This window comes from Nicotiana sylvestris, chromosome 12 (genome assembly GCF_000393655.2).
Source record: "Nicotiana sylvestris chromosome 12, ASM39365v2, whole genome shotgun sequence".
NCBI classification, from domain to species: domain Eukaryota; kingdom Viridiplantae; phylum Streptophyta; class Magnoliopsida; order Solanales; family Solanaceae; genus Nicotiana; species Nicotiana sylvestris.
The window spans coordinates 6,559,291-6,572,849 of record NC_091068.1 but is presented as its reverse complement, the minus strand read 5'-3'; the positions used below and the strand labels follow the sequence as shown (position 1 = coordinate 6,572,849).

The following is a 13,559-nucleotide window of genomic DNA, read 5'->3' as shown; positions in this document are numbered from 1 at the left end:
CCAACTTTGGCCAATTCAAGCCTAGTTCTACTACGGACCTCCAAAATACAATCCGCACGCACTCCGAAGTCCAAAATCACCTAACGGAACCATCAAAATTCAAATCCAAGGTCATTTACACATAAGTCAATATTCAGTCAACTTTTCCAACTTAAGCTTTCAAATAAGAGACTAAGTGTCTCAATTCACTCTAAAATCACTCCGGATCCGAACCAACTAACCCGGTAAGATATAATATAGTTGAAGAACACAAAAGAAGACAAAATAGGGGAACGAGGCTATAACTCTTGAAATGACTGGTCGGGTCGTTACAGGCGGTTTAAAAAAGGGGAAGGTATACGGGCTTTCTGAGAAAAAATTCCATCGCTACAGGTGTAGAATGCAAGGAATAGGGAGTTCCTCACATGGCGAGGCACATAATAGGGAGAGCCTCTCATCTATGTAGGAGACAGTGATAAGGCTTACATCTGAGCTAGAAGTGGCCAAGGAAATAGAAAGGCTTAGAGATGCTCAATTCCTTAGTATGCAATCTCAGATCAGAACTCTCCTTTCTACTAGAGCTTTTTCGTTGCTCCGGTCTCGTGAGTCATCGCCAGAGGCTCGACCTCCACGTAATCATTCCTCCCGTCCTCCCTGTGATCGTTCTTTGTGTCCTCTATAATACCATTCTCTATACCGTCTTGTAGATGAAAGTTCATCAGATAGTGGTAATGCTATAGAAAACACCCTTTGACCAATACTTTGATATACTTTGAACTAGAGTAATAGAACTAGTTTTGAATTAGATTGAACAATTTTGAACTTATTGTAATTACTTAGTTTTTGCTTGATTTTGAATTTTGATGTTTAATGGAACTTATTAGTTTTAAAGTATTAATCTGATGTTTGGTTGGATTTGTGGTGAATTAGGAATTGTTTGTGGTGAATTGGGGGTTATTTGATGTGAATTGGGGGTATTGTATAAGGCCCCGGAAAATTTCACTAAGGAATTTAAGGTTTTGTGGTGCCGAGGTAGGCTAGTGTGTTCGAAAATTGTAGAAAACGAGCCATCGTATGGAATTTTTGGGTTGTATAATGCAATGGAGAGTTAAAGGTAAAATGTTGCAGAAAATGGCCTTTCTACGGTCCATTATGCGATCGCGGAATCACTTCACGGACCGCATATCCGTCGCGGAGTAACACAAAAAGTTGGCAAATTTTGAAATCATTTTGTGGCCATTCTACTGGCCACCTAATGGTTCTGCTATCGCAGAATTGCATCGCGGGATCTACATGCCATTTTGAGGACATTCCGCTAGACACATATTGATTCTACTATCGCGGAATTGCTTCGCGGAACTGATTTGCAATTTTGTTGCCATTCCGTTGGCCATATATTGATTCTACTACCACAAAATTGATTTCAGGGATCATTTTTGAAAATTTTCATACCCAATCCTATTTTGATATAAGGCCTTAGGGGTCATTTTACAAGGTAAAATATGAAATATTTTTTTAGAGAGAGGGGAGAGTTATTTTAGAGAGAGAAGGAGAAGATCTAGCATGCTAATCATCCATTCTTGCCCAAATCTTCAAGAATCAAGGAAGTCAATCCCTATATCTTCATCTAAGAGGTAAGGTTCTACCCCCTAGCCTTAAATTTCGGGATTCGGACTAAAATTAGGTAATAAGAAGTATGATTCTTAGGTGTGGAGGTTGTTGAACTAAAAATGGTAAATAATTTGTTGTGGGGTGAAAGGATCCCACCGTAGAAACCTTATAGTGGAAATTGCACACGTAGTGCTTGATGAAATGCCTAAGTAAGTTAAAACCATGAATCTCTCCCTAATTATGGTTCAGTTTTGTTATATCTCTAGTTGATTGGAATTGCTAAAAGTGTTGGGACGTTGTGGTAATCTAAGGGAAGCTCAAGCAAGGTATGTTGGCTAAACTTCTAGAATTGAATCCTAAGATGTTCTTGTAAGTACCGAGTTATTCATTATGAATTAACCATTCGGAATAAGCTTTGTGTTGAAAGGTATATTGTCACGACCCGAAATTCCCACCTTCGGGACCGTGATGGCACTTAACATTTCACTTGCTAGGCAAGCCAACGTTAAAGGATCTTTAAGCCAATTTTAAATCAATTCCAATAAACTAAATCAATTAATCGAAATAAAACTAAAACTGAGTGCGGAATAATATAAAAGCCAATAATATCTAGTACAACCTGGATTTGGAGTCACAATTCACGAGCTTCTAGAATCTCTACAAACAGGGTCTGAAGTAAATACAACTATCTTGAACGAAAAGAACAGTAAAATAGGGGAAATAGAAGGGGACTTCAAGGTCTGCGAACGCCAGCAGATCTACCTCGAGTCTCCAAAAGTAGTTCCGAGCTGAAACGCATCACGGACAGTTGGGACCCGTACCAAAATTTGTACAAGAAGTGCAGAGTGTAGTATGAGTACAACTGACCCCCATGTACTCCGTAAGTGTTGATCCTAACCTCGACGAAATAGTGACGTTAGACAGGCTATTTATTTACATGTGGATGTACAGCCATATCATGGCGTTCAACGAAACAGACTATGGTTGCTACTTCTTCAAATCATGCAAAGATAATAGCCATTGAGAATGCGTTTGGTTGAGATCAATAACTCAACACATTCAGGAAACGTGTGGTCTTTCTTTGAAAGGAAATATTCCAACAACATTGTATGAAGACAATATTGCATGTATAGCTCAACTGAAAGGATGATATATTAAAGGAGACAGAACAAAACATATTTCACCAAAATTCTTCTTCACTCATGATCTTCAAAAGAATGGTGAAATAGATGTTCAACAAGTTCGTTCAAGTGATAATTTGGCGGATCTGTTTACTAAGACATTGCCAACCTCAACGTTTGAGAAGTTAATATATAAGATTGGAATACGGTGTCTCCGAGACCTTAAGTGATATTTTAATTAGGGTGAGTAAAAATACGCGTTGTACTCTTTTTTTCCTTAACTAATGTTTTGTCACATTGAGTTTTCCTAGTAAGGTTTTTAATGAGGCAGCAAGTAATGCGTATAGCAAATAACTATGTATTTCCCACTCTTTTTTTTTCCATTAAGCTCTTAATGATATATTTTTTTTACATGTCCATCTAAGGGGGAGTGTTGTAAATAGTATGTGGATGAAGTCCATGTATGAATAGTTTGTGGATGAATTTCCACTTTATGTCTATCCCTTGCACTATTTTACTATAGTGATCTTTACTTTTTATGCCTATAAAAGGCTATGTAAATGGCATTGTAAAGACACACCAAAAGGAAGTGAAATACTCCTTCTTCTATCTTTGTTTCTTATTTACATTTTATTAAATTGCTTTTATTTTATAACAGAAAGAGATTTATTTCATTTTAGGAGTTTTTTTCCCTTCTTTTAAGAAAGGGAGTCCTAATAGATTAAAAATTTAGGGCAAATCCTAACAACTTTAACTTTCAAAAATTATTTTTCTAACACAATTTTAAAAACTTTTTTTTCAAGTTTCAATCAAATATATGTCCAAATGCTAGTTAAGTATATGAATTTTGGAAACTAGGACAAAATAAGTTATTGAGTTTGAGGTAGATTATTTACATGTTCTATCAAACCCGTAGCTAGATTTGTACTCCACGATTGTAAGTACCTATACTCTATTATTTACTCGAAGATGTTTTAAGGGAAAAGGGCTAAATTTGTCATGTATCTTTTAAGGCACCAGGTAGTCGATTTTAAGGCACATTTAAAATATATTCATATTCAAAAATATCTCTATTACTCAAACTTAGGGGTCCATCGGTAGTGTGTATAAGAATAGTATGGAATAAGATGTATTAGTAATGCATGGATTAGTAATGTATGTGTTAGTAATGCAAATATTAGTTATGCAGATATTATTTCTTATTTACTGTTTGGTGTGGTGTATTAAAATTATAATGCATTGCATAATTTTTAAGAAAAATAGTTGTTTACAAAAATGCCCTCCGTATTCTCTAGCTTTAAGGGACTTTAAGGATAATTTTGTCTTTAACCATGTTAATGCATGCATTAATAGCCTTGTCATTACTAATGACATGGTTTTCTATGCATTACTTATACATAGGATAATACCAAGTATGATATATAACTAATACAAGTATTAGTTATACACATGTTGAAAAAATGTACCAAACAAGGTATTAATAATGCATAGAACTAATGCCTGCATTATTTTTTCTAATACCTCCTACCAAACGACCCCTTATAAATTTCACTTTAAGGTCTCAAGTTTTGAATTGGTAGAACCCAAGTTCAAACCTTTAGTTTGTACGGCTAAATTCAAACTTCAAACCTTCGAGGTATGAGGTATAAGAAGGTAGAAGGATGATATAAAAATTTAATACCACTTTAATACTTTATTTGGTTAGCAAACCAGGTATAAGTTATGCCGGTATTAATTTTAATATTGGGATAACTTATACCTTATAAAATGTGGGGTAATTAGCACCGGTATAACTTATACCTTCTTCTTAAAAATTATGCAATTGTCATTCTTAATAGAACATACCAAACAATGAATAAACAACAACCAGCATAACTAATCCCAGCATAACTTATCCCAATATAACTTATACCAGTATAAATCGTATTCCAACCAAACTACCCCTTTGAGTCTAACTTCAAACTCGAATGAGCTTTAAACTCGAAGGTCTGAAAACTTCAATTTAAAAATTCGAGGTTTATAATTTGATTCTGAAACGGTTAAACTTTAAATATTTTGTAACTATTGGCTATATCTTAAATAGCAGTCTTAATAGGACTATTTGTGCATTTCGCCCAAATATATTGTGTACGCCAGTGAACAAAATTATTTTTATCACGGAATTTTTACGTCCTGTAATAAAGGTTGATACCTTATTTATTTTAAATAAATACCCTTTTAAAAAATTATATTCTATAGCTATTTTTTGATTTTTATAGTCAAATATCTATTTATGGTCACCTCCTACACTTAAGTCATAAAATATGCTTTGTATTATTTTTCTCTCTCATTCTTCAGATTTTTCTCCACCCTCTCTCTCTCTAACGCCAATCTTTCTCCATGAATACAACCATGATTCTCCACTGATTCATCTCCATTGTCGAACGAAATTTTCATTATTAGTGGCATGGGGCTCTGAATCAATGTCGAAATCAAACCATATCTTCAATTTCGTGAACTATACTTTCAGGCTGCCCCTCGACGGCGACCTTTGTTAAACCAGGTATCGACAAAGACCCATTAATGGGTGTGGCTAAACTGACAAAGTCGAGGTTCTAAGTATGATTCGGGCTCGTGGAATCATAAAATCTTTCTCTAAATGGTTCTTTATCCCCTTGTTGTCTTTACTTGCTCAGATTCGAATTATTCAAGCTAGTTAATTCCAAACATTGTATCATTAAACTCTATTGGTAAAATACGACCATGATACATGGCTAACGTGATGGATGACTTGTGGCGAGTATCTCCCAGTGGGGTGTCTAGACATCATTAACCCTTATAGCTAGTGGCGATTCAGGGTTTTTGCTCGACGGCGGTTTCGCCGGAAATTAGGGTTTGTTCTTGAACAAAGACGACGGAGTTTGGGGCTGAGCAACTTTATTTTGCTGTTAATATATTTCAATGTATTTTCAACATATCACGTTGTATTTTCATGTATTTCATTGTCTGTTTTTTCATTGTAATTCAATGTATCTCGATTTATTCCATGTATTTCATTGTATTCACTGTCTTTTATTTCATTGTATTTCAATGTATTCCGTTGTATTCTATGTATTTCATTGTATTTACTGTCTTGCTATATGCCATGAATGTATTCATATATTTTTTTTTAATTAATATAATTTATATATTCAGATGTATTATATAATTTTTCTGAATATTGCTATATTTTTGGGGTATTTTTCGGGTGAGAATCTTTTTTTGTAACTGAAAATACAAAATTTGTGTGTTGTAATTAAGTTGTTGAGTTATATTAGGAGTTTATTATGTTAATTGATTCACTTTCCACTTAAAAACAGTGTAATCTCCTGTTTCACGCCGTGAATACAGTCGAATACAATAATCTGCCTAGTTGTAATCTCATATTTCATGTCATGAATACAGTCGAATACACTCGAATACAACAACTGAATAGCTGGACTTCCGAATACAGTAGCTTAAATACATCTAATACATCTTATAACAACAGAAAACGTACAATTCGTAATATAGCAGATGATATCTATATATAGCTAATTAACTAAAATATAGTGTTTTATCACTCTAGAAACCAAGCCCGACCCAAATACAACCTAGTAAAATGTCCACCGCCGGAAGCCGCCACCTCCTCCGCTTACGCCTCTCCTGCCGTAAAATCACGGCACAAGTGACAACAACCACCACCGACACAATCGTGGCAATGGCTTCATCATCGGAGCAAGAGTTTGCGGCGCAGTGTAAAGCCAGGCTGAACCGAGTGCCTAGGTTTCGCAATTTGTGGGACGCGAAGATCTCTTCTAGAGTCGGAGAGAAGCTCGGTGATCGGCTTAATGAAGTTAAAGTCTATAACGTGGAGATTGATGTTGAAGAAGAGGTGAATCGGCCTGTTCATTATCGCAAAATGGTGGCGCCGCTTTTTGAGTCCGTTAAGGGCAAGGGTATTGCTGTAGTTGGAGCTGACAAATTGGGCTTCTTCTAGTTATTATTGTCAATTTTGGTACTCTTTTTGTTCTCTTTGAATTCATGTTGTTTGATTAGGCCATGTAATTTAAGAAAGAAAGAAAGATTTTCAAAATATTTGGTCTAACATGAGCTAAAAGTATTTGTTTTGTTACAATCATCTAATTAAGAGTAAAAATAAAAAGTTTAAAGTTATATTATTTTTAAATATAAAAATTTACATTATTTTTTAAGCACAGACTAAAAATTAAAGTGTATCACGTAAATTGGACAGAGGAACTATTTCTTCTTTCTCATTTTATGTTTCACATTTCGTAATTTGATTAATAAACGCTAATGAGATAATTTATAGTTATATAAATAAGTATGATTTATTTTAGACTAGACATTTTATCATTTTTTTCCCCTAAACTTTGCCTAGCCAAATACTGTCTCATTAAATGGAACAGAAGGAATAACAGTTTGTTTTATGTTTATGGCGTTCACGTTAAAAGATCTGAAAAAGTAAAGAAATTTGTATAACATGTAAATAGGTTAGAAATCATAAATTGAACGGTGGGGTGATGATTTGAATGAAATGCTCTCCAAACAATTGTTGCTTAGTGAGATATCTTAAGTTCCCCTCTTAATTCTGCTTACAATATAAAAAAGAGAGAGAGAGAATGCTTCATTTGGTTTAAATTATGGCTCAATTCACATTAACCAGCAATTTCAGGCTCTATTTTTTTTTAATCAGAAAAAAAGGAAAAGAAATTGTCTAAAGGGATTGCTTGTAAAGGGAGTTGGTTAGAAATCAGACGAAAAACCTTCTTTTTTTGCAATTTTCTCGTACAGGAGAATTCTGAGACTTCTCTACCCCTCATTGTTTATCATATTTGTCTCCATGAATTCTAGTATTATTTTCCCTTTCTTTGCTTCTGAGGTAGTTTCAAGTTTAAGCTGATCTTCAAGGCAGTTTTCCAAGTAGAAGTTGGTTCATCTAAGGTTATTACACAACTCTTAACAATTGTGTAATATCCATTATAACAAGATGGCCGCTTCTGCTGGAGAAAACTCCAAGGAAAGGTGAAATTTTTGGTTCTCGTTTTCGCTTATATTTTAAGGGACGGCTTGTATTTTGACCAAGATTTTGATCTTGCTGTGATGTTGTTGCAACATTTCCATTGATTGCTATGTGAATGAGAGCTGAAATTTCATTCCCTTGCTGCAGGGTTGCAATCATTTTCTCCTAGTGACCATTTTGAAATTCTTCATTTATATTTTATTTATCTGTCCATATCACACGTCTTGGAAGTTTTGAGATGTTGAATCTGATTGATGTATATGAAAAATGTAAAATGATCAATTCTTTTTCATCATTCCCACATAGATTTTTCAAAGCACTTCCTGTTTTTTGTTCCATTAGTTTTGGTCACATGTTTTCTCCCAGATAGTATCTTTGATGACTTTTTCCTGTATCTGGAAGGAAAAAAAACAAGTAGGTAGGCCTAACTTCAAACGATAACAACTCTCAATACATAACAAATGTGACTACGGATAAGATGTCGAGTCTTCAGAGGTTTCATTATAGTTGGATTTTGCTTTTTTTGATCAATGGAGTATAGCTAATTGCTGCTATATTTTGTCTTAATTAGCAGTGCTTCCTCTCTAGCAAGGCTTGCTCCCCTTCAAGCAGTACTATTTGACATTGATGGAACTTTATGTGATTCTGATCCATTTCATTATCTTGCATTCTGTGAAATGCTTCTGGAGGTACATTCCAACTATTACTAGATTTTATTTCCTACTGAGAAAGTTTTAACTTTGAATGTCATTTTGTGACGATTTTCTTTCCATTTGCAATTTGTGTTAATTTCAACAGATAGGCTACAATGGGGGTGTGCCAGTTGATGAGGAGTGGTTTGTCAAGACTATTTCTGGGAAACACAATGACGATCTTGTCTCTGTCTTTTTCCCTAATGATCATGAAAGGGGTGTAAAATTCTTAGATGACAAGGAAGCTTTGTTTAGAAGGTATTTAACTTCCTTACCATACCTTGTCTTTTTCAATGAGTTTGTTTAGTTGTATGAACTTCTAGTGTAAAAAAATAATTACATAATCAGGTCACTTATAAAATAATTACAATTAAATCTTTATGATAACCATTAACTCGTAACCTGCTTCAATATATTAAATCACATTGATCGTGTAAAAAATCGGATCCTTCCTATGTGAAAGTACAGAGAAAAATGACATCGATAAAAATTGATAAGTTAAAATTGCCAATTATTCATCAAAAGGAGAAGCGGCCCTATTGAAGTTAGAATTAATAATCCTTGATACCTTAACTAATGCATGAAAGGATCCTTGAATAGCGGTAGGGTAACCTCAAAATATATCAAAGACTTCTATAATGCTTACTATTTTTCAATAGAAATAATTCGTTCAAGAAGGGCTCCGAAAGATGTCGATCATATATGAGAAGATTGGTTCTTCAGTGTATTTAACTTAAATCCCGTTTCAATTAGTGTTATGCAACTTAACTATAAGTTCAATATCATTAATCCACCAATCTCATAGCTATTGTGGGTGGAAACTATAGGTTGGCAAAAGAACAATTGAAACCTCTAAATGGTCTCTACAAGTTGAGAAAGTGGATTGAAGATCGTGGTCTGAAACGAGCTGCAGTTACCAATGCACCTAGAGAAAATGCTGAACTGTGTATAAATCAGCTTGGCCTTGCTGATTTCTTTGATGCACTGATTCTTGGAAGTGACTGCAAACATGCAAAACCATATCCTGATCCCTATTTGAAGGCCCTTGAAGTGTTGAATGTATCAAAAGATCACACATTTGTATTTGAGGTATGATTTCTTTTGACTTTCAGTTTTTCTTATCAGTATTCATCAAAGTCATTTCATGGACAATCATCCAACTTTCTCTTTGTCGCACCAAACTCATAGAACTAATTTATATAATATAGAAATAACTCATTATGTTTGTATATTATAGAAAATAAAAATGCCAGAAAATGCTAAATTTGGTCCCAAAAACATAAGTAGGTCGTCTCTTCAGCAACTATCCATGCGGCACCACTAAAAAAATTAAAAACCCAATTTCCGACCCAATCTTTTTAAAGAAAAAACTAATGATCACGTCACATGGCGACAGACATCGGACGTTATTAGGTTCAGAAAGTGAGTCTTTTTCTTTTAAGTGGTGACATGAATAGTGTGTAAGGTGAGTCAATGACGTGACTATACCTACATGGCAATTTTATACATTTATCAATAAACTTGTGTTTTTTGGCATTTGATTAAGCATTCCGGCACTTATTGTTTTTTCTGCTATATAAGCATAGTTGAGTTATGTTTCCTATTATAAAAATTAGTTTCATAACAATAGTATAATAGATTGAAGGTTTGTTGGGCATCCCTTAAATTAACCTCAGTTTCATCTTAATGAAACTTATTGTATGTTTGTTCCATGGGTAGGATTCTGTCTCAGGAATAAAGGCTGGGGTGGCAGCTGAAATGTCTGTTGTTGGCTTGGCAAATCGAAATCCATCTGAGTTACTTATGGAAGCAAATCCTACTTTTCTTATTAAAGATTATGAAGATCCAAAATTATGGGCAGCTCTTGAAGAGATTGATAAGATGTCCCGTACTGAAAAGAAGACCATAGCATGAGGCTATAAGGCATAGACAATATATAAGAGGTGAAAGATCGGCAAAGAACTTACTCGAATTTCATATTCCATGTTTACACTAAATTATATTGGTTTTTGTGATGGTTAATTGATAGATTGATTCGAAAGTACATAGTAGTACTAATTAACCATGGTTAGCAATAAAAGTGTATATGAAAGACACGTGTCATGTACTCATCTGCCTTCATGTGTGAGTCAATTTTTTTCAGTGAAGACCTTTATTCTTGTTTCTGGGGTTTGTTTGATTGAACTCTTGCATTTTCTTGTTATAGACAAAGTACTTAGGACTCCTATAGAATTCACAATCACTCGTATTGTTCAACAGCGAAATAAAACAAATCAATCAATTAATTATACCTCAATCTTAAACTAGTTGGATTTTAGTATTAGATGCTATTTGTATCATAATGTCTAAAGGATTCAGCAAATTTATAACTTAGCAAGCTTAATTAAAGCTTGTTTAGTTATACTGTAGACAAATTTTCATAAAGCACTATCATTTAGTGGTAATTAGCTTTTTATAGATACCATTTGCTATATTACGGATTGTAGATACGTTTTCTGTTGTTATAAGATGTACATGAATACAGTAGCAAAAATAGGCGTGAATCAGAGAAGTCCAACTAATTAGTTGTTGTATTCGAGTGTATTCGACTGTATTCATGGCGTGAAACATGGGATTACAGCTGGACAGATTATTGTATTCGACTGTATTCACGGCATGAAACAGGGGATTACATTGTTTTTAAACGGAAAGTGAATCAATTAACATAATAGACTCCTAATATAACTCAACAAACCCAATTGTAACACACAAAATTTGTATTTCCAGTGATAAAAAAGATTCTCAACAAAAAATACCCCAAAAACATAGCAATCTTCAGAGAAATTATCTAATACATCTGAATACATAAATAATATTAATTAAAAAAAATATATGAATACATTCATGGCATATAGCGAGACAGTGAATGCAATGAAATACATAGAATACAGCGAGATACATTGAATTACAATGAGAAAAAAAAAAGACAATGAAATACATGAAAATACAGCGTGATACATTGAAATATATTAACAGAAATTCAAGCTGCTTAGAAACTTCGTCGTCTTTGTTAACCCTAATTTCCGGTGAATCCGACGTCGAGCAGAAACCCTGAATCTCAATGTTCCCACGCATCATGTACAGTAGCCGAGCAAAAATCATGGCAAGACGTTGCGTATCGTTTTCGAGGATTCGTCTCTCTACCAACGATGGACTAGTTCTTCAACTTCTATGCTTTGCATTATCTTTGGCTGGTCCCCCTTTTTGTATACGGTCAGATTGATTTGTTTGAACTTGTGGGTTTTTCTGGGTCTCGCTAATGTAGAAGTCTTCTAAGATTGTCTTTTTCCTTTTCCTTTCCTATTAAAGTTATAGACAAAAATAAAAATGGGGAGTTAGGGGAATTTGCTAGGAAGTTGAAGAAGAAACCGTGGGAGATATTGTGGAGAATTTTGATCTTTCAGAGAAGAAACTTATGAATATAGGTGAGAATTTTGATCTTTCAGAGAATGACATGTATCAAATTAGAGAGAGATAGAACGTGGAGTGAGAAGTTTACATCAAATACAGTAATTATGTGAGAGAAAAATCTGAAAAAGGAGAAAGAAAGATAATAAATAGCGTATATAGTGACTTAGAAGTAGGAGGTACCCAAAATTAGATATTTTGCTACAAACATTAAAAGGTATCTATAGAATATAATTTTTTAAAATGGTATTTATTTAAAATAAATAAGGTGTTAACCTTTGCTATATGAGGTAAAAATTCCTATATTGTATTGTCACATAACTTATGACCTTTGTCTAAATGCTACCCGTTCTGTTATATGTATACTCCCTTGTGTAATTCTAATTTTTGATGACACGAACTATTAAAACAACATCGACCCAGTAAAATTTCACAAGTGGAGTCTGAGGAGGATAGTGTATACGCAGACTTTATATGTTTTCGATAGAACCTCGGCTCAAGGAAACGAAAAGAGACAATATATCAACACCTAAAATAATACATATTGTTTAAGCATAAGATTAATTTTCATTCTCATCAATTATACGCTCTCTTGGATGTAAGAATTGATGAAGAAATAACGCCTATATCTAGTTGTTTATATATAGGGGTAGATCTACCTTGCGATCTACCGGTTTACGCGAATTCAGTAATTTTTATTCAAACAGTGTAATTATGTTTGGAATATTTACTAAATATTTATAAATTTTTAAATGTAAACTCAATTACTATTGAAAATTTATTCAAGGTCGTTACATGAACCCATAAGCATTAAATCTTGGATTCGCCTCTGTTTATATACACACTGAAGAAACAATAATACACATGTAGGAACTTTGTTGATAATCAAGAGTTAATCACTTGAAATCACCGTTATTATCAACAGTTAATTCACGTCTCTCTTATGACATCCAACAATTTAATATTTTTGATATACAAACTTATTATGCTTAAAATGTTAACTTTAGCACTAACCTAATAAAAGGATTATTCGTTTGTTTTTTGGGAAAATGCATAACTACCCCCTGATCTATACCCGGATTTTTAACTACGCACTTTTTCTTTGCGGTCCTAAACTTATTTTAAATGAAATTATTTGCACCCTAAAACTAGACAACCAAACTCTTAGCAAGTGGTGAGCTACACGCGCCCCCACATGTATTTTTAGTAATTTTTTTATTCTTTCTTTTTTTTCTTATCATTTTTTCTTATTTCTTATTATTCTCATTTTTTTTTTGTTATTTCATTCTCTTTCTTTTTGTTTTGATCATCGGCGGCATAAAATGGTGGTCGTCGGAATTTCACAGACACCATTTTTTCCGGCGATAAATTTTTATCCCGATCTAAGTGTGTTTTATTATTATATATATATATATATATATATATATATATATATAGAGAGAGAGAGAGAGAGAGAGAGAGATTTTCTTGAAAGTGTAATTTATGGGTGGGAGGAAGAGAAAAAGAAATAAAAACGAATATAAGCTGAGAAAACTTTTTCCAGTTAAAATTTAAATATATCATTTTTTCCGGCGTGGGAAGGTTTTCTGATGATAAATTTTTCCTCCAAATCTGAGTATATTATGCTTTGCTTATGAATAGAACTTTTTGAGAGTTTAATTTGTGTGT

General features: G+C 33.6%; 2 protein-coding genes across 3 annotated transcripts; both read left to right on the top strand.

Annotated features, from left to right (window-relative positions):
* Positions 1–6,330: 6,330 nt before the first annotated feature.
* LOC104239570 (uncharacterized) lies at positions 6,331–6,708 on the top strand. Its single transcript, XM_009794230.2, has one exon. The coding sequence runs from the start codon at positions 6,331–6,333 to the stop codon at positions 6,706–6,708; it is 378 nt and encodes a 125-aa protein (XP_009792532.1).
* A 363-nt stretch (positions 6,709–7,071) lies between these two features.
* LOC104239571 (haloacid dehalogenase-like hydrolase domain-containing protein Sgpp) lies at positions 7,072–10,609 on the top strand. Of its 2 annotated transcripts, none has more exons than XM_009794232.2 (5): positions 7,072–7,754; positions 8,324–8,441; positions 8,551–8,702; positions 9,272–9,533; positions 10,164–10,609. In XM_009794232.2, the coding sequence occupies exons 1-5, from the start codon at positions 7,720–7,722 to the stop codon at positions 10,356–10,358; spliced, it is 762 nt and encodes a 253-aa protein (XP_009792534.1). In that variant the 5' UTR covers positions 7,072–7,719; the 3' UTR covers positions 10,359–10,609. The 2 variants fall into 2 exon arrangements, with proteins under 2 accessions (XP_009792534.1, XP_009792535.1); XM_009794233.2 differs by having other exon boundaries at positions 7,073–7,754; positions 8,327–8,441.
* Positions 10,610–13,559: the final 2,950 nt, after the last annotated feature.